This window comes from Rattus norvegicus, chromosome 2 (assembly GCF_036323735.1).
Source record: "Rattus norvegicus strain BN/NHsdMcwi chromosome 2, GRCr8, whole genome shotgun sequence".
Lineage (NCBI taxonomy): Eukaryota > Metazoa > Chordata > Mammalia > Rodentia > Muridae > Rattus > Rattus norvegicus.
The window spans coordinates 228,557,656-228,577,819 of NC_086020.1; the positions used below are offsets into that span (position 1 = coordinate 228,557,656).

Below are 20,164 nucleotides of genomic sequence, written 5' to 3' on the forward strand. Positions count from 1 at the left end.
TTGTAAGCAATTCTGGTTGGTGGCAAAATGGAAAGGATTTGTTCTGAGGAGTTTGTTGAAAAAGGAAACAATTTGCATTTTGTTAAAAAAAAAGTTCCACTCTGATGGATGGAGGGATTTTACTTTTGCCATCCCCTAGTTATTAACACCTGCTGCTAAGACTGTTTGCGTTCATGTGTGCAAAAGATTCACTCAGTAATTTGAGAAAATTTACCAAAGCTGTCTGGTTTTCACTTAGAAATGAGTCGTGAGATATTCGAGTTCAAATGGTTTACAGAATAGGATGTGCCCCCTTCACCTCAGAACTGAGGGTTGTTGTTTTGTAGATCAATAAACGAAGACTGGAGGAAGCCTCTCGCTCTCCGTTCTTGTGTCACATGACCGAACAGGAATGCAAGGAGTGTCAGTTGCTTGAGGTATTTGCCGATTCTCTCTCTCTCTCTCTCTCTCTCTCTCTCTCTCTCTCTCTGTGTGTGTGTGTGTGTGTGTGTGTGTGCGCGCGCGTGAGCGCGCACACGTGCTAAGTCCCCATTAGAGTCTCAGTCAATGTTCTGTTGCTGTGAAGAGAGACCTGACTGTAGCGACTCTCACAAATGAAAACATTTCACTGGGGCTCCTTTACAGCTATGAGCTTTAGTCTATCATCATTGTCATTAAATCAGGCAGGCATGGTGCTGGAGAGTAGCTGACAATTCTACAAACAGAACTACAGGCAGCAGACAGAGAGAAAGAGAAAGAGAGAGAGAGAGAGAGAGAGAGAGAGAGAGAGAGAGAGAGAGAGTGACTTAGCCTGGCTTGAGCATTTGAAATCTCAAAGCTCACCCCCAGTGACACACTTCCTCCAAAATGGCCACACCTATTCCAACAAGGTCACCCTCCTAAGGCCATTCCATGAACATTCACATATATGAGTCTATGGAGAACTATCCTACTCAAATCACTACAGGTACCTTGTGGTTGGAGGTTTGTATTGTAGTGCAGGGGTATTGGAAAGTGCTATGTAATAATATGGGTGGTCCTAGTAGGATTCCTTAGGGCTTTGAGAGCGTGAAATAGAAACCCTCATGGCTCCTGAAAGACCCTGTCATCCTCAGAAGGTGATGTTGTAAGGAAGAGCTAGCCAGTCACTGTTGCCCTACTGCCCCTGCCCCCTTCCCAACCTGGTCACCTCTCCCACCCATATTGCCCCTCCTTGCTCTCTTTCCCTCTGTCCCTGACATTGCCACCCACCCATAAGTGACACACTGGACAACTCTACTAACTGCATCACCATCCCCTTGACCTTCCCAAGCCGTGAGCCTGTGTCAGGCGTTTCGTTACAATAGCACTAAACAAAAGAGAAAAACAAATAAACACGAATTGGGGCTTTATTACCAGCCCTCATTCCCACCGAGCCGTCACATCAGTGAAGTAGACATTTCCATGATTCAAGAAGATCCTTCTGGACTTGGCCCTTCGACCCACCTCGTGTATCACTGTGAGTCGTGCCTGGTAGAATTCAGCAAATGTCCTGAAATTCTAAAAGAATGTGGAAAACTGAGGCAGAAACTAAATCTATGGGCAACTTGAGAGTCAAGTACAGACTGAAACTAAGTCAAAGGCCAGAGAAGGATGGGTGACTCCTCTTTCGGAGCCAGAAAACGTCAATAAGGCTCCTGTTGCTGGATGTAGGTTGCAGCAGGTAAACGGAGTAGGGAGGGGTTGGGCCCAACTGAAAACTTCCCCTGAAGGTTAGGATCCCAGCTGAGAAGGCAGCCTAACGAAGATAGAAAGTTAGATTGTGCTGTTACCCATACAACCAGGAGAGGTGACTGACACAAAAGGTCTGCCATTTGGTGAGCTTCCTGTCTACCAACATCTGCAAAATCTCTTCACAGAACACCAGTCTAAGACACAGCACCTGAAGATAAAAACCAAACTAAGTGATCAGTAGGCATGCGCTGATTTAGTAGCCACAACCGTGAGGAGAACAGCCCCATCCCGAATCTCTCTGTTCATCTTCCCAGAAGCAACTCTTCCGTACCTGAGCCATTAGGGAGTTCAATGATCAGCACCAGACACGTCACTTCCAACTCTAGATTCCTGCTTCCCGGAATACCACAAGGCTATGCTTGCAGTTAGCTTTCTTTATTGCTAAGGAGAAAAAGGAAAAACTGACACATTCTTTTGGTAGAACTAACATCAATTGATCTGGAACTTGAAAGGGGAAAAACAAATAAATCACCTCATCATGACTTTAAACTGGCTGATCTGAACGTACTCTTTGATTGTTACAAAATGGCTAAGGAGAAGAAGATTCAAAGGATATTTCAGAACCTCTGAGCAACTGACATAGCGCCGACGGGGAGGTGGGGGAGTCGGGAGGCAGGGGGGTGTACACAGCCAGAGGCAGAAAAGGTTATGTGTGCACAGCCAGAGGCAAATTAGCAGAGGTGGGTGGAGCATACTGAGCGTGAAAATGGAATGACGTATAACAGTAGTTCACCTAAATCTCACGCTGAAAAAATAATTGTTTGCATGTGTTTTGTTGCGTGAGCGCAATCCCTACCGCAGCCAGAAGAGGGCATCAGATTGCCCCGGGGAACTGGAGTTACAGATGAAGAGTGCAGGGAATCGTATCCAGGTCCTCTGCAAGCGCAAGGAGTGCTCTAAATCCCCGAGTCCTATTTCCAGCACTAAATCTCACACTTCTACATGGAAGGATTCAATCATTTTAAAAGATGTATTCTGGCGTAAAAAATGTTTCCCTAAAATGCTACTTTTTGCACACCAAAAATAAGAAATATCAGACACAGGGTGACATGCGGGCAGCAGTTGACCCAAAAAGAAATTTGAATAAAGTTGTTATAAAAATTAACTCTTTTGCGATAGCCATCTTGGCTGCTGTGATGAAATGAAACGCTAATGCTATATTGCTTCTGGGCACTGAGGTAAATGATTCCAAGTCAATTTTTGAAAATGCACACATGGGAAAGTATTATTTCTTAGAAAAGCACCACCTTTTCTATTAGTATGATAAACATAATCAGTAGGCTCAGTTTTGTATGGGAAGATTCCATTTGTGACAGAGTTTTCTCAGCTCATAAACACAGGTAAGGGCTCGGGAACGGATGCTGAACCCTTTGAAACGGGAGATTGGATTGTCTCACAAAGAAGAACGTTCCAATCATTCCATCTGCTGAGAGATGGCTCCAAGTTTGTAAGAGAGGATTTCTATATTTGCACTGAAATAAATATAGATCTTATTCCTGAACCATTGCTTTTATAACACTCCTGATTCTTGCCTCTCTGTACTGATAGATTTATGCAAACTTAGGGAATCAGTGTATGTGGAAAAGACCAACATTAAGTGTTGAGTGAACAGGGGTGGGTGGTTAGAGAATGTGCCAGAGAATGGCTTTGGAGGCCCAAGACAGCTCACCACAATTCCCAATTCTCACCTGAGTAATAATGAACCAGGAGTGTTGGTAGGATAGCTTTGGTCCAATCGCTAACTTCTTTATCATGGATGGTCATTTTGGTAGGAGGGAGAATTGCTATTTTTCCAAGCATGAGTTCTAAACGTCCCTTGAGTTGTAGTTCTGTTCTCAGGGACGACAAGAGACTAGCCAATTCTTATCTCTCCAGTAACAAGTGCCAGGCCCCATCTCCACTGAGAACACTGACACTCAGAACACATTAAAGCAGAGCACAGAGCAAACGTCTTAAAATAACAGTTCAGGCTATCTATCTTCTCTTCTCAGGTCCTTGTGACGCTCAACACCTTTCTTTCAAAGTCAGCTTTATCCCTCTGAAATAATGTCTCCTGTAGAATCCTAATGGCGTGGAGACACACCACTGGGCTGAAACAACTTACTTTAGCCTAACGATTCTAGAAGACAAGGTCAGGTTTCTTTTCTTGTTTTACTTATTTCAGTAGGCACTGTGAAATGACCTCCCAGAATCTCACTTCCTTCACCACACAGTATTAGAGAGAGGTGTAGTATTCATCCTTGGTTTTGTAGGGGGGAATCTAGGCACTTAGAGAACAAATATTTCAGCCCCTGAGTACAGCACTCAAGGAGGGAGTTTGGAATCTGCCAGTTTGTGAGATCTCCCCTTTGCTTTCCAACTACTTTAGACAATTATTTTATTCATCATGAAGAGATGGCAGAGACACGTATGGAGAAGGCTTTTCCTTGTGGCTTTAACAATAGCGCCATCTCAGTGAATCTTCTCAGGGACACGCAGGTTGAGAGAAGTCACCATGGTTACAGTCTTGGCATCCAGTGTCTCAGGAGTCAGTGATGTCACAGGCAGCCCTGGGCGAGTGCTTCAGATGAACTGTGAGATGGTTCTTTTGTGACCTCATTTGTAACAGCATCCTTTTTTTTTTACACTCTGGATTAAAATCTAGAGTGATGTGTGAGAAAAACAAATATACACAATTTTTTCTTTCAGGATAGAATAATATTGTTCTTGTCACCTATTTTCTTTTATCAAACTGTCCTTAAGTCACATACCACAAAATGATTAAAACCTTCAAGCTGTTAAGAACACCAAATATTTGGTAATGCCTGTGTAAATGTATAACCTAAGTATTAAATTTTACAAGTATTTACTCAAACAAAAATTGAAAGGCAGGGTACATTCTCTTGTGGTTTAAAGACAAAAATAATATGTGTTCGTTCCAGAAACACATTTAAAATCTCCTATTATCATTTGTTTATTTATGGTGCCCATGTGTGGAAGTCATTGGCTAACTTGTAGGAATCAATTCTCTCTTTCACCACGTCTGTCGCAGAGATGAAACAATTGACCGCAAACACCTCCACCCAACAAGTTGTCTTGGTGGCTTCAGAAAAACTTCTGCAAAGGAAAATAAATGAATAAGGCTCAAACAACACTTTAATCCATGTTTTCTAAGAGCTTTAATGCATAGTGTCAAGGGACCCCCAACCCAGGAAGGGTGTCCCTCATTGATATGTCTCTTCTGGATCCTTACTGTTTCAATTAAGCTTCAGTGTCTCACTCACTGAAACAAAGCTGGCCAACTTTACTACGTTTTTGTTTGTTTGTTTGTTTGTTTGTTTGTTGTTTTAGTTGGTTGGTTGAGATTTTTGGAATTTCTTTTTAACCTCAGGCAGTTTTGTGTTTATTAGTTTGTTCCTTTCTATTTCAGCACATGGTCTTCTGTCGTCTAAACGCCTTGTGTATAGGGCTGGTGTGGTGGCTCAGTGGATAAAGTGTTTGTTGCAAAATCGTGAAGACCTGAGTTTTGAGACAGCTATGGCAGTGTGTGTGCACCCCTAGTGCTTAGATGTGAAAAGAGACAAATCCAGAAGCTCATCTAACCTGACAGTCTGTCTGAAACAATGAGCCCAGGTTCAGGGACAGACGTCTCAAAAAAAAAAAAAAATCAACTTCTGGTTTCTCCAGTTTCTCCTTGCAACTATATGGGTCCACATACCTACACCCATTGGTTCATACATATACAATGTACCCCAGGTACACACACACACACACACACACACACACACACACACACACACACACACACACAATCAAAATCAAGTAACAAAATGTGTAAAAGTAGCTTGACCATCTATCAGGAGTAAGTCTTCCAGGTATGGGTGTCTGGTACCCTTAGCGAAAATGCATGGTAATCATGCTGAGAGTCTCAAACACTAAGGCCCTAAACCTTACACCCCTCTCCCCAGCAGCAGCAACAGCAGCAGCAGCAGCAGCAGCAGCAGCAGCAGCAGCAGCAGCAGCAGCAGCAGCAGCAGCAAGCAGGAAATGAGGCAGCAGCATGTCTCACAGGAAACGGATGATCTCCTTAGACATGGGTTAAGGTCTAATTGTGTAGTTTAGTCTGTAAGAACCCATTAGCATCCTCTAGTAAGCCTTACCTAAGGTGTTTTAAAGAGCAGTCCACTGTGATGTGAAGCCTGTGCCTTGGGAATTCAGGAATCTTCTGACCCTGCTCTTCACAAGGGCTGTGTTCAGGGATCTGGCTGTGCAATCATCAGGTATAAATCAGTCATCACTAAGAGCAAAGGAACTACTGGTTGGTGTTTGGTCCTACAGAACACATAATTCCCAACATCGCCGATGCCCTGTGATAGTTGATTCCACCCAAGCCATCCCAGGCAGATCCCTTATACCTACAGTGTAATTTTTTCTCATTCTTCATAAAAACCTACTAATAAAAGCCAGGAATGTCAGCTGTGGATATAACTTAGTGGTGGTGCACTTTCCTGACATGAATTCAGCCTGCATGCAACCTAAGAGGGTGGCCTCAGAACCAGCAATAAGAAGGGGCTAACATTAGATCTGTGTTTACTTCTGTTAGAAATGTCTTGAAAACCTCGTTGGACAGCACTAAGAAGCCAGCTTCCTTCCTCAAGCTCACAGCACAATCCAATTAGTACTCGCATTTGCCTGTACAAGGTGGTCTTCACTGACTTGCCTTATGAGTTGGAAGAGAGAAGAAACGAACTTCCTTGTGGATTTTTGTGCTCAAACCCAACCCTCGGGAAGTTACAGCCTTTTGAACCGAACTGAGGGGCAGCTTGGTGAGGTCTCTTTACAGCTTCTCTAAAAGACACTTTCAAAACAAAAGTTAGAAAGCTCTCTGGCCCTTTCTCAAGAAGGGTCTCTTCCTGTTCAAATCCCATCCTGACCTTTTTGTTGAAGAAGAGCAAAATAATGCGGTAACAAAAACACAAGTAGCTGCCAAAGGAAGAGAGAGGGGAAAAAAAGAGTTCCTGTAAGGGGCTGAAACAATAAATCTCCTCTCCGCTGACCTCCCAAAGGGAGTGTGTGTATTTCCTCTAGTTCTTTATCAGAATCCCCAAAATAAGTAGGAATGGGCAGCGTCTGCTCACATCCAGTGCACCTTTTCCATTTGCTCATACGGCCTGGTCAGGCTGGGAGGAATCGCTCCCTGCCTTACCCGGGAGAGCAAAGCCACTGAGAACATCCCGGGCACCATGCGGCTGCTTCAAGTGACTGCTCTCTTCTTCCTTTTGTCCAACAGTCTATGCCGTGGTGAGAACAGCAAAGGTACAGTCCTCTTATCTTTCTGATGGTGTGAAAATGTCAGGTAGAGAGTTTCTGGGCTCAGTTGATCTTCAGGAGGCTTCTCTTGCAGTTCTGATGGGTTGATGGTTGATTGACTGAATGGAGTACATGGAGTTAGGTTTGGAAGGGGCCCTGGAGGCCGTGCCAGGAGTAGAGAGCTTGTTTCTACTGAAGGGAAATGTTTGCTGGTATGAGGGCCTGAAAGTGTGTTTAACAGATTGGTAAAATGTCTTAGAAAATGTATTAACTTACATTTAACTTACATTAAAAATAGAATTTTGGCAAAAAGTGTGCTAGGTCAAAACAAAAACAAACAAACAAAATAATGTTCTTTTCTGTCAGTGGCCCAGAGTAATAAGTGGACCCCATAAGAGTGAGAGTCCAACATTGAAACAGTGTTGGCAATGTCTTCAACAACAGCCCCAGCTCTCTTTCAGCTCTGGTAGGTAAGAGGAGAAGTGAATGGTGATTCGCTATTAGGTGAGTGTTAGCATCTTAGGGGACTGGGGAAGTAGAGATTGAAATGTATCCACTTCTCTTACAGAAATATATACACACATAATCAATAACACTTTGTGTAACTTTCAGAACAAGGCAAAGCCACCACTGAGGCAGGTAAAGAAACTCAGATGCACATTACCCTGCACTGATGGGCAGTTACAAGAATGCTCATTTTTATTTCTAACTATTCTTAAGGTTTATTGGGGTCCGGATTGGGCAATGCAAAAATATGAAAATGAATAAGGTGTTTTCCTTGCACACAATGGTAAATGCAACATTGCGAGAAAGAAGTAAGCAATTCTAGTATTAGATAGATTTAATAAGTGCAAAAGGTAAAACTCAAGCTGCCCAAAGAAGGCACATTTGGGGGGAGATTGGCTCTGACTCTGAGGGTGGGGGCATGCACTGTGGGAGGGTATATGTGGAGGGGGGGTGGCAGAGTAATCCAGAAAACTCAGCTCTAATTTTATTTGCTTGTGCCCTTTTCCAAAGTTTACTGCTTACAAGATTTGAATTTATAAACAGTCAGAATTAGAAAAAAATAAAATAAAATCCATGGTCCAACCTGAGTTCACATTTCATCAGTAACTTTTTTAAAGATACTTTTATAAATTTAGGATAAATCTGAAGCATCATTCAGTTGCTTGTTATGAATCTGGCTAGAAAGCTGTAAGAGTGACTGAGAATTTGGGTTTCTACAAAGTGTCCATGAGGAATGTAGTCACTCTTACAAAAGTGACCGTGAATGCAATGGCCTGCTTCTAAGTAACTCTTTAGTACATCTGAGAACAATTGAGAACGTCAACTCTGCTAGGCACTGCTCAAAATTGTGTGCCTGACTAATATAAATTCCGAAAGCCTGGGCTTCGGTGCTTCAGCACGTCGGGACTACACACCTCAGAGTGTGCAGACGGTTTAAATGCTGGACGGGCTGCACGTCCTGAAAACAAAGAGGAAAAAGGCCAGTGGACTTGGCCTCCCTACTGGGACTAAAAGAAAGAAGCTACCATGGAGTACTACTCAGAATGGCCCAGATTGTTTTCTACCGTCATTTAGGGAAAATACCAGCCTCCTCTTGCTCACTGGTCAAGTGTCCACACTTGCTTTCCCAGCTTTCTAATGAGTTATTAGCCCATGCTGGCTAATTTCTCACTTGGGCAGTAAAAATATTTAGACAGTATTTCCTTCACATCTGCCAACAAACCTACTTGATAACTTGAAATCTGTATAGGGAGTGGGGGGAAAAGAGGGAGGGAAGGAGGCAGAGGAGGAGGTAGGAGAAAGAGTGAGGGGGAGAGGAAGGGAGATGGACGGAGGAGGAGTGAGAAGAGACAGAGAGAGACAGAGACAGAGACAGGGACAGGGACAGGGACAGAGACAGGGACAGAGTCAGAGGCTAACCCTAGAAAAGGAAGTTGTATCTTGGCACTACAGGTGGACCCTTGAGAGAGGCCTGGGTGGGACACAGAGATTTTCCTGTGGACGCGATGGCTTTGATGCACCTGGCTCTGCCAGTTGATGTTTCCTTCACAGATTGGGCACAGGAAATGAAGCATTTCCTAAGTTCACCTAGTCGGTTCTTTCCTTAACTCCCTGTACCAAGAGTACATTGAGTTCAGAGTTTCATGGGCCCCTCACAGTTAGGACGATAAACAAATTTATCAGCAGATTCAATTACTGGGGTTGGGGAGGGAGACATTTTGGCTCTAAAATTCAGACTGTCGAGCAAAAGCATGCTTTTTGCTCTGAAATTGATCTCTGAATATGATCTTCTTCTGAGAAATTGAGTACTTCCCTTGCTGGTGTTTTTTTATCAAGCTCAGATTTAAATAAACACGACCTAGGCAATGAGACTTTTGTTGAAACCCAGAGAATATGTGCATGGCTGCAAGAGGCTTTGGTCTCTAGGATGCTGTCCTAAGACTTTGCAGCTTGCAACATGGAAAGCTGCTCTGTAGAAATATGTCCCAGAGGTTCCCAAAGGGAACAGTCACTCTTTCTTGAAGCCTTTTATGTTGTATTTAAAACTGAGCAGATACTCCAGTGACTTTTAAGTCTAAAGGGGTGAGCTTTTAACTCTGAGACTCAGAGATGTTAAATAAAGATTCCAAGAAAATGGATGACAGACTAGAACATATATATATACACACATAGAAATATGTGTATGTGTGTGGTATATGTATATAGTATATGTGCATATATATATGTATATATATATATAAATTATTGTAGAGCTTGAGGAATAAATAATGAATGAGTATAGAAAATTCACAAGTTGCCCAGTTTGGTGTGTTGGGGAAACACACAAGTTTTCCTAAGAATGGGATGAACATTGCAACTTGGGAGACTCCAGGTGACTGTGGAATTTTTTAAAAATGAGGACATTGTTAAGGCATCAGTGTATTCTAGTCTAGGAATATAAGGAAGGCATATCTTGATCCTGGCTGCATACTAGACAGCAGAGTGCAAAGAATAGTATAAGAGATATTAATTCACAGCATGGAAAGTAGAGATGAATATCCCTGGAGGTAGCCCAGGTTGAGGCAGATTCTTAACTTGTATAAGGCCCTGGGTTTGAGTCCCACACTTTCAAATAAATAAATAAATAAATATTGATTCTTATAGTTGACAATTAAGACCTTTAGAAGTGCTTGAGATGGGCTTTCATCATCCGAGTTATAAACCAGGATGATCAATCTCTCAGCAGAATATAGATCAGACTACTGGGGTCAGGAGAGGTAGAAGACCAAGAAGCCATTTTACAAGTCACTAAGGCTGAAAGCCTATCATTGTGTTTGTAAAGACAGGTCAAGGGAAAGCCTCACAGATGTAGAGCACACGCAGTTCACTGTGTCATTTTTACTGCTGATGAGGGACAATCCAAGACAGGGTCGTGTGACTCCTAGAATTGGGCAAATGACTTCGGAGCAGAGACCAGGAAAGATCCGAAGAGATAGTTCAGGGGAAAAGCTGGTGCTAGGATGGTGAGTTTTCAATCCTGGGAAGGCATGCAGGCTGAGATCTGCAGTGGGGTTGGGATGGGCCAGGAGCTGGGGGAGCTGTTGAGAGGTGAAGCGCTCCTTAGCTCTCCATGCAAAGGTTAATGATCTCACGGAGACAACATGGATGCCCTGTTTCCCTCTCGCCCGGTGCCCATGCTTCGCACTCTGCATGGCACTGACTTTCCGTGATAGTTATTCATCGGAGCGTCTTAGTTCTTACACTTACTTAGTTCTTCACACTGCAAGCACCATACAGTCACCAGTAACTGTATATATCCTGTATATAAAATAATATAATACACAAATAATACAAATATAATATATAATACAATAATAAAAATGGACAAATAGCATAAAATAGTTAGAGGAATTTGCTTCGTCCTTCTATTGAGCTTAATTTTCATCCATATTTCTCACTTGGAATAAGCGATCTGCTATAGTAATTCCATGTGAAGAAAATCCAGCGGGAAGAGTATTTGGCCCGGCAGGTTGTTTGTTTAGCAGTCTTCCCTCAGGAACTCGTTTTAAAATGGTCCTTATCTAAAACTTATCAATGTGTGAAATACTTTCTGGACATCCACAACATTTTCTTCAACAAACTCTCTTCTAGTTTTATTTTAGAGATCATAGTCATTCAGAAAATTGAGGCAATATTAGTGCTTGGTGCTTTCAGAAATTAGTCTTGGGTAACAGTCATTTCCCTTTTGATCCCAAGCTTCAGGTAAATATTTTAATTTATGAATCATTCTATGACTCAAGTGACTTACAGCCTTTCTCATTAGTAACCAATTTCCAATGGGCTCTTCAGTGATTTGAAATGCACCTTTCTAAGCCTTGATTTTTCAAAGTAAGAATTTTACTGGGACGTAAAATTCCTGCATCTTCTCTCTTTTCCTCCTACTGATTTCCTAGGGTCGTTTTGGTATTGTTGAGTCAGACGGTGATGTCTTTCTAGTGTGAAATCTCTCAGAAGAGGAACTTAGAAGCTCAATTGGCTGAGGAGACTGAGTGCACTCTAGCCCATGACAGAGGACTAGATGCGAGAAAAATTAGTGTTTTAATAACATCTAAAAAGGCCAATTAAACAACACTCCTCTTCTGGGAGCTTTTGTAGCAGCTACATCAGTAGAGATAACTGTTCCCCAAATAGAAGGAGGTACCATGTGAGAATTACACGCCTACTTCGCTGTTCCTCGTACCAGCTTCCCTGCCCACGTGAACTCCCGCCATTGCTGTAGCAGCCCTCTGTACACAGGTGTAAACGAACAGTATCTGCTTCCCTTCGATGACTCTATTTTGTCATCGAAAATAGCTTTCTGTCTGGTGCTATTCTGATACTAACATATGCTTCAGAATCCTACCTGATTATTTTTAAATCTTTGAAATTTAGTACAGTAGCATTAACATCCCACAAGACGTCAATGGATGAAGCAGGAAGGACCTCAGTGAGCATGCTTTACCCTTTCCCATTCCCATCTTCCCGGCCCAGTACTTTCCTTTTCTTTCATTTTGTAGTTGTGTGTGTGTGTGTGTGTGTGTGTGTGTGTGTGTGTGTGTGTGTGTGTGTATGTATGTATGTATGTATGTATGTATGTATGTATGTGTATATGTTAGGAGATTCCTGTCCAAGTGGTATGTGTAGGACAGAGGTAGATTCCAGGTGTCTTCCTCAATGGCTTACGACCTAATTTCCAGCCACAGCACCCTCAATGAACACAGAATGCAATGGTTCAGTTAGTGAGCTCCATGGATCTTCTTGTTTCTAAATTTCTCATGCTGGAATTACAGGTGTGCACCACCTTGCGTCATTTTTTTTGGAGGGGTGGGGGAGGATCTTAAGCAATTTGCCAACTGAGCCATCTTCCCAACCCAGTACTTTCCTTTTCTTCCAGATCCAACACTTCCTCACTTCGACAGATTCACTGCTCTAGTCTCCACTCTGCCTTGCAATCACAGTCCTTTGTAGACTGAGGGGAAACTCATCCTGATTTCATACTCTGCTTCCCAGGGAGCACACTGATCTTAGTGAAAACATTTGGACTTGGGCGATGGCGTATGCCTCAGTATAGATTAGTTACAGTCTCCTTACTTACGTAACTTTAAAGTGCTGATACTTCTCTTGTTGACAAGCTAAACAATATTCTAAAGGGAACCTCTCTGAAGAAATCAGCAGTGTGTGCATAGATTCGGTAATGAGTTTTATGTCTAAAGAGTCGATAGCATGGATTTTACTGACATGTGCACTGCTCATACATCTCTCTAATCGGTAATCTTCTCACTGAAGCCTTTACAAAGTGTGTTCAAGACCTGAAAATGCTGAGCACACTTGAATCTGGTCCACATCAGCCAAGAGCAGTGTCTGTACAACATCTGCGAGCATCCACCATTGGTGGTGCTGAGAACTTTACGTGTTTCTTCTGTCACAGCATTTCCAGGCCATCTGTGTCACATCTGCTTTACTGACTAAGGAGCAGAGGTTCAAAAATAGTGTGAGGTAATAGCGAGGTCATGTGGCATGGAATCAAACAAGGCTGAAGCTCTTCAGAACTTCAGAACTGCCTTCCAGTGCAGTGACATTTCAATAACTTGAGTTTCTTGATAATGAAAAATTAATGGAGTTAGGGACCTACCAATCACTGAGATGGTTAAGAAATCACTCTGCCGCTCATGGCATCTACAGAACCTCTGCTTAGAAATAAACATTTTTAATATGCTGGGTTCAAATGTATCTCATGTGATGGGTTAGAAGGAACTGTAGTCACTTGGGCCCCTGCCTTTTGTCATGATGGCGAAAGAAAATGGACCTGCCTCTGAGTGTCAGTGAAACAGATAAGGGGTTTATAGGAGCAGAAGGAAGGAAATAAGTGGAAACTTACTGAATTAATCCCTTAATGTCAAATTATAATAGTTCTAGATTCAGGCTGCCTGGATTCACATTCTGTCTGTTGGATGAATTACTTAACTTCCAGAATTCTAAGTTAACTTGGGGATAAGTGCAAGCCTTGTCTCATAGGGACACCGAAGGAGGAAGTGAAGTGACACACGCAGATGCTATAGAATGGGTAGCAAGTCCTGTACAATTTTTACTCTACTTTGGGACTTAAAGTTCTAGAACACATTATGTCCCATCATTTAGATAAAATGGTTTTATTCCAAATTGATTACAGTTAGAACCAATTAATAAATATATTGCTAACTCTCACATGACAAAATAAAAGCTCATGAAAAAATTTCACACAATATAATTGTATTCTAGGAAGATGGACACTGTGTTAGGTTGTAGTCACAACAAACATATGCAAGTGAAAATTGTATGTGTGAATTCATGTAATTTCTAGAATATTTTTCAAATTCATAAGTTATTAAACTTGCTTCATTAATCAATCACTCAAATCAGTAGGTATAAAGGGAGAATCAGATTCCTTTATTGGTGAGACTCCAGTAATGATACATTGACCATTCTCTAGGAGAGATATCACCCAAAGATGATATGTACAGCACAAACAGGACATGGTGGGTTTTAAAAGAAGAAAGGGAATGCACTGTTGGGTGGGTAGGAAAGTAGGTGTGGATCTTGGAGGTGAAGTAGATGGGTGGGTGTTATCAAAATGGACAAAGTGAATTCCCAAAGAACTAATAAAACATTATTTTTAAAAGATTATATTCAATGGAAAATCATTTTACTTGAAAATAGTCAATATCTACTTTTTTTAAAGGAAGGTATCAGCGAGTAGCCCTGGATGGTCTTAACCTTGTGTGGACGAGCCTGGCATCATAAACGGACAGAAATCTGCTGGTTATGCCTCTAGAATGCTGGAATCGAAAGCATGTGCTACCACATACAGTGTCCCCAAGAATGCTTTTCATCTTTCATATGATACTCAGGATTAGTACGTCTGAGAGGTGGGATGTGTCAGTGACGGAGACGCGACCATGATGTGACAAGAAGTCTAGTCTTGCTTCTGTGTGTGACAGGCTTGACCACCCCACTGACAGTATGTTAGCATTGGTTACACCAACAGACAGTAGAGAAAGGGAGATGTATTGACAAACACTCATGCTACACAGCAAGGAGAAATATAATTTTTAAATGCCATATAAACTATGACTTCCCATTGTGCTGCCTCTGCTTATGGCAACTAGTATTGAAACCACAGAGTCAATAAGTAGAAAGATTTATACACTTCAGGATTCTTTCTTAATAACTGGGACCTTGTCATTCCATCACTTCTCCTATAGCCATTTACCATATGCTAGTGTGTGTGTGTGTGTGTGTGTGTTTGTGTGTGTGTGTGTGTGTGTCTATGTGTTCACATCCCAATGGTCATGTTTTAAAATAATGCTTGAGTTATAAAAAAAAATCCACAAACACATAAAACCATTTGTATCACACTTTGGCTTTATTTTTAACCGAAGTGGGAAAAGAAAGTTGTTTTTGTGGTAAGAAGTGTGAAATTGCGCTCTTTGAGTATTGAGCAAGTGTGAGGGCAAAGACTGTAGTCCTGGACTCTCTCCCCAGGGTACAGAGCACACTGTTTCCCTCCAGGGCTCCCACTCCTCTGTCCAACTCTGGCACAGCTCCTGTTTTGTTTCTCTGAAAATGAAATCTCAAAGACGGGAGTTATCTTTTTAAATACACAAAATTAGTTAATTAGAATTTATTGATAGCAATTGCACTATTGAGATCGGACTATTTAATGATTAAATCAAGTGACTCAATGAGCTTTTTGGATTTCTTTTTCTCTTTTGTTCACTTGATCTAATTTTATGTCAGATTCTAAAACTCGTAAAGATTGCAAATTAAAATAAGAATAATAAAATATAATGATGTCAACCACCTACCCCCCTGTCAGTATGATCAGACCACTACTTAATTGTATAAGAGTTTTCTGACATCAAGGACAATGTCTCATGATTGTTTTTCTTTTTCCCAGGCCTTATCTGTGGGTACAGTAGACGGTTAGTAACTGGCCTTGCTTTAGTCTGGAAGACTTTATTTCACTGCACATCATCAGAGTTGAAAAGACGCAGGGCATCCCAGATGTGTTCTGCTATTTGGGGACATGTTTATTTTAATCCTGATGTCTTAGTTTGTTTCTCTGCTACTGGGATAACATACCATGACCGAAGCAACTCAGGAGAGTGCATACTTGGCTTATAGGTTAAAGTTCATCACTGGGGGAAGCCAAGGCAGCAACGCAGAGGCAGGAACTGAAGCAGAGACCGTGAAGGAGCATTGTTTACTGCTTTGATCTCATTCTCAAATTCAGCTACTTTTCTCACAAGGCCCAGGGTTGGCACTGTACAGGCCAGGCACTTGTACATCAATTGGCAATTAAGAAAACTGGGATTCCCTTCTCTAAGGTATGTCTGAGTGTTAACAAGAACCAACTGTGACACTTGGCTAACAGAGAATCTGGGAGGTCTTCCTTCTTGAGGTATGTTCTTGGTTGGTTACATTTATTCCACAGGCTCTGTAGAGCTGGCCCCCAACCTTAGTCTCCCTGATATAGATTGTGTTGGCCTTTGGATGGATTCATCTCCCTAAATCACGCCAGAGTGGCCTGCAACTGTGGACTCAGGTCTTCTTACAAAGAAAAAAACAAGAGGTCTCATAATTCCCTGCACCGTCTGTCTGAACTATTACAGTTCAAATAAAAGCACATTCATTAAGTTGTTCACACCCAGCACTCCTCGAGGTAACCTCAGTTTAATCCTGCAAAAGTGGAGACCTTAGATCCTTCAGTCATTCTGAAGTTTTAAGTTTCCATAGGCCAGTAATCAGCCCTAATGCCATTTATGTGGTTGATATGGGTGTTAAGTCTTCTAAGTAAAAGAAAGACCCAATTCTTCACAACACATTCATCTAAGTATTGTTCTAATAAGAAACTATCTAAATTATCTTAGAAAAAAGATAGAACATACTGGATAACATAACAGAGTCCTTATAAGTTTCCTGGTTGAGTCCTTCCTGGTATCACAACTAGGACTAAGCGATGTGGAGAATTCACTGTCTCCTGAACCAGGAGTCCTTAGTCTCAGCTGCCAGTGACTTCAGTTTATCTTGTGTTTGAGTTTTTATGTTCTCCAGGCTGAATCTTTCATGTCTAGAAGGCAAATGAACTTAGGCTGAATGATGATAATGGTCCTTCAACATCTCCAGTTTTATGTTCTTACTGTAACCAACAGCTTCTGTACATCTTGCCCCCTACCCATGTTGCCTTGCCTCACCTTCACCCTGACACTGCCAGGTATATCTGTTCTGGAGCAGAGCTCGGCTCCAGAGATTCTCATCTGCCTGGTGGAGGTGGCCTGGCATGTGAAAAGCCTCTAATGTGCTACCAGGGATCATGTAAACAAAACATCCTTCCATCTGTTTTAATGACACTGATTTTACACCCAAGAAGAGTTCCTAAGAGAGAAAAGGAGATTTAAAAATGACCTTAAAAACCATGCTCAGAGAGGGAGAGGCCCTGTGTGAGAGACCTGGGACCGGGCAGATAAGACCAATGGAAGGAGACTCTAAATTCTTCCAATGGGGAGGAGAGTGCTCAGGCCTGTAGCCACCGTCCGGTCATCACACTGTTCACTATCCCACCTCACAGCATGCACTGGGGAGTTTACTTTTCAAGGAAAGTATCAGGCTCTCCTGCTTTCAGGGGAAAAAGTGGTATGAATTCGTTATCTTTTTTTCCCCTTGGCTTGTAGTAGTTTAGGATAATAGGAAAGTAGACATGGCCAAGAAAAATATTATTTGAACTACTGAAATTCCCCTAGGTAACACAGCTTAAATCCCCATGTTTTCTGGCCCTCTCCTTTTAAAATGTCCCCTTCAGGACTTCCTCATGAGATGTTGGCGTTCCCTCTCCAGCCTAGTCCTTCTTTCCACTCTGTAGGCTACTTAAGAATATTATCCACTTTTAATAATAACTTAACTGAGGAAAACAATGTCACATTCTCTTCTGAGTCTCTTATGCAGTTGGGATGTGTCTGACAATTCAAACACCAAGCTGGCCCCCTCCGTATGTTAAGACACCAAATGTTAAGATACAAAATGTTCTAGGACACCCAGAGGCAGAAATGGTATCACCACAGAGACTGACTTTGTGTCTCCTAAGTTACATGAGCACAAAAGTGTCAGCGATTGGAAGGAAGATGACACCTGACTTCAGCCAGTTGGTTCACTACCCTGATAACACTCAGTAAATCAGGCTCAGACACAGGGAGGGCTGAGGAATGTCCCACAGAGATCGGAAACTGGACATCCATGATATGAAATGAGAAGTTGTGCCATGTGTCCACAAAGCATTTAATAATTTCAGGAGACATGTTTTTCCTTTTCTTTCATTGGATATTTTCTTTATTTACATTTCAAATGGTATCCCATTTCCCAGTTTCCTGTCCATAAACCCCCTATCCTGTCCTCCTCCCCCTGCTTCTATGAGGATGATCCCCCATCAAGAGACATTTGTTTAAAAAGGAAATTTAATGACACAGAGTAGCCACAAAGAAAAAGGAAGAAAAGGACAATAGGAAAGAGGAGAGGCTTTTCCTGCTGTCCTCAGTAACCCCAGCGCTCGTACTTGTAAGTTATTCCTGGGTTGCACGTGTTCTGTGGAGACAAACTCTGCTCCTTCCTAGCTGTGTGAGCTCTTCCACCCTGCCTGTTCCTCCCGTGACCTGGCTGCCTGTGTGCACTGCTGCCTATTGTGTACTGACTGCTGCGTCTAAGCAACCAGCATACAGCATGCAAAGCTGTCACCATGCATTTGATGTTTAGTGCCTGATACATAATTACAGTATTATTTTGTACAACTAGCTAGGCTTCCTGGTACAATATTTTTCTGTTTCTCAAGATGAAGAATAGTTCTCTTAAATCACTGCTATAAATAATTACTAGCACAGATTTACAGTATGATTTCATAGGCTTAAGAAACCGGAGAACTTAGAGAATTATTTAAATTACAGCGAACACACATCATAACCTGAGACTAAGTTTTGCTTGTTTCCTCCCATCTCCTGCTTACCTGTTGCTGACCATAAATTTCCGGTCCTTGACGAAACTATTGGAGACACATTCTTTTTTCCCCTCAGTCTTACAATGGACAGTTAGGTCTGTTAGAAACTAAATTTGAAGAAGAATGTATGAATTTAAAGTTAGAAAGTGATCAAAAATAACAGCTGAAGTTTCAGTTCTGTAAGTCATGATAAGAGCCTTCCACGTGATGTGTTTTGAAATTTTCTTTTTATATCTACCCACTCACTCTGAGAGTGTGGGTATATGAGTGCATCCATGCCGTGGCATGAATTTGGAGGTCAGAGGGCAACTCACAGGAGCTGGTTCTTTCCTTCCCCTATGTGGGTACAGGAGATTGAACTCAGGTCATCAGGCTTGAAGGCCCATGTCTTTATCCAACCTAGAGTCTTTACAGATTCTGTTCCTGCCCCCTGTTCCTTTTCAGGTTTCTCCATGACCATTTAGTGTTAGGGTCAGAGTTGGTCAGATGTTAGTGTTGAATGAAATGCACTACTTGAGGTGGCCATTTGGGTATGACATGTCTTCCTCCATAGGGCCATATATGGGGGCACTCAGTCACCAGTAGGTGGCACTGTTTGAGGGAAGCTATGGAACTCTGAGACGTTGGAGTCTTGATAGAGGAATACATCAGTAGAGGCAGGCGTTGAAGGCTTATAGTCTTGCTTTGTGCAGATAAAATGCAATTGGCCAGCTTCAATGATGCCATGCCACGGCCACCTGATGCCATGCCTTCTCTGCCATTACAGACTCAGACTCTTGAGCCATACACTAAATAAACCCCTTTTCCTTAAGTCGTTTCTGTTCATCCTAGTTTATCCTAACAACATAGAAAAAGTAAGCAAGAAACTCTTCATCTCTTCACTGAACTGCATGCAGAAATAATAGCACACCTACTTTAGCCATCATTTATAAGATGGAAAATCTTCTACTGACCAAAGCACAAAAATACATATACATATTTCCAATTGCATAAATTGTAACTGTCAAATCTAAACCCTATTACCCTTGACTGAATATGGAATCTGTAAAGCGAGAATAAGAATTGTTACAATGTCAGGTAGAGTTTACTTATATATAGGTGAGAGCTAGGTCATTCATAAAATCACATTCCCAGAGAGCTCCCAGGTCGTTGCTAGACCAGCCTCGAGCTAAGATTTTTACTTATTTTATGTGCATATGCTTTTTTCACTTCTGTGTCTGGCTTTTTATAATAAAAACAAACATTTTGAAGACATCAAGAAAGACCTAAGAAACGTCCCTAACACGGTCCCACTACTTGGTTCTCAGCAACTGTGCTGAGTGGAGAAGGTGAGATCTCATTGTGAAGCATTAGATTATCGGAAAGCTAAGGACTCCAAACGGGACTAATCAACAAGGCTTCAGGCAGGCGGGACTGCCTGAGCTCAGAATAGAATGTAGATTCTGAGCTTAGAAGTTTAACAATTAAATTGCAATTTATTAAGATGAAAATAAGCGATCTTATTTGGTAGAGAAGAGTCTTCAAGGTCTAAAGAGTGATTAGCACTTATCTCAGGTTGAATATGTTTAGTCAGAAAAA

General features: G+C 41.9%; 1 protein-coding gene and 1 long non-coding RNA gene across 4 annotated transcripts in view; one reads left to right on the forward strand and one right to left on the reverse strand.

Annotated features, from left to right (window-relative positions):
- Positions 1-1,349: 1,349 nt before the first annotated feature.
- Positions 1,350-4,325, reverse strand: LOC120100622 (uncharacterized). Its single transcript, XR_005500418.2, has 3 exons — positions 3,441-4,325; positions 1,791-2,133; positions 1,350-1,518 (listed from the first exon to the last, which is right to left on the reverse strand). It is a non-coding gene; the product is annotated as an uncharacterized LOC120100622 (long non-coding RNA).
- Positions 4,326-6,789: 2,464 nt separating this feature from the next.
- Positions 6,790-20,164, forward strand: part of Emcn (endomucin) — a 79,926-nt gene continuing 66,551 nt past the window's right edge. For 2 of the 3 annotated variants that reach the window (XM_063281668.1, XM_063281669.1), the window contains exon 1: positions 6,790-7,047. In XM_063281668.1, the coding sequence (XP_063137738.1) occupies positions 6,975-7,047 (73 nt within the window). In that variant the 5' untranslated portion in view covers positions 6,790-6,974. The remainder of the gene's footprint in view (positions 7,048-20,164) is intronic. The other variant, NM_001004228.1, reaches the window with a different exon arrangement.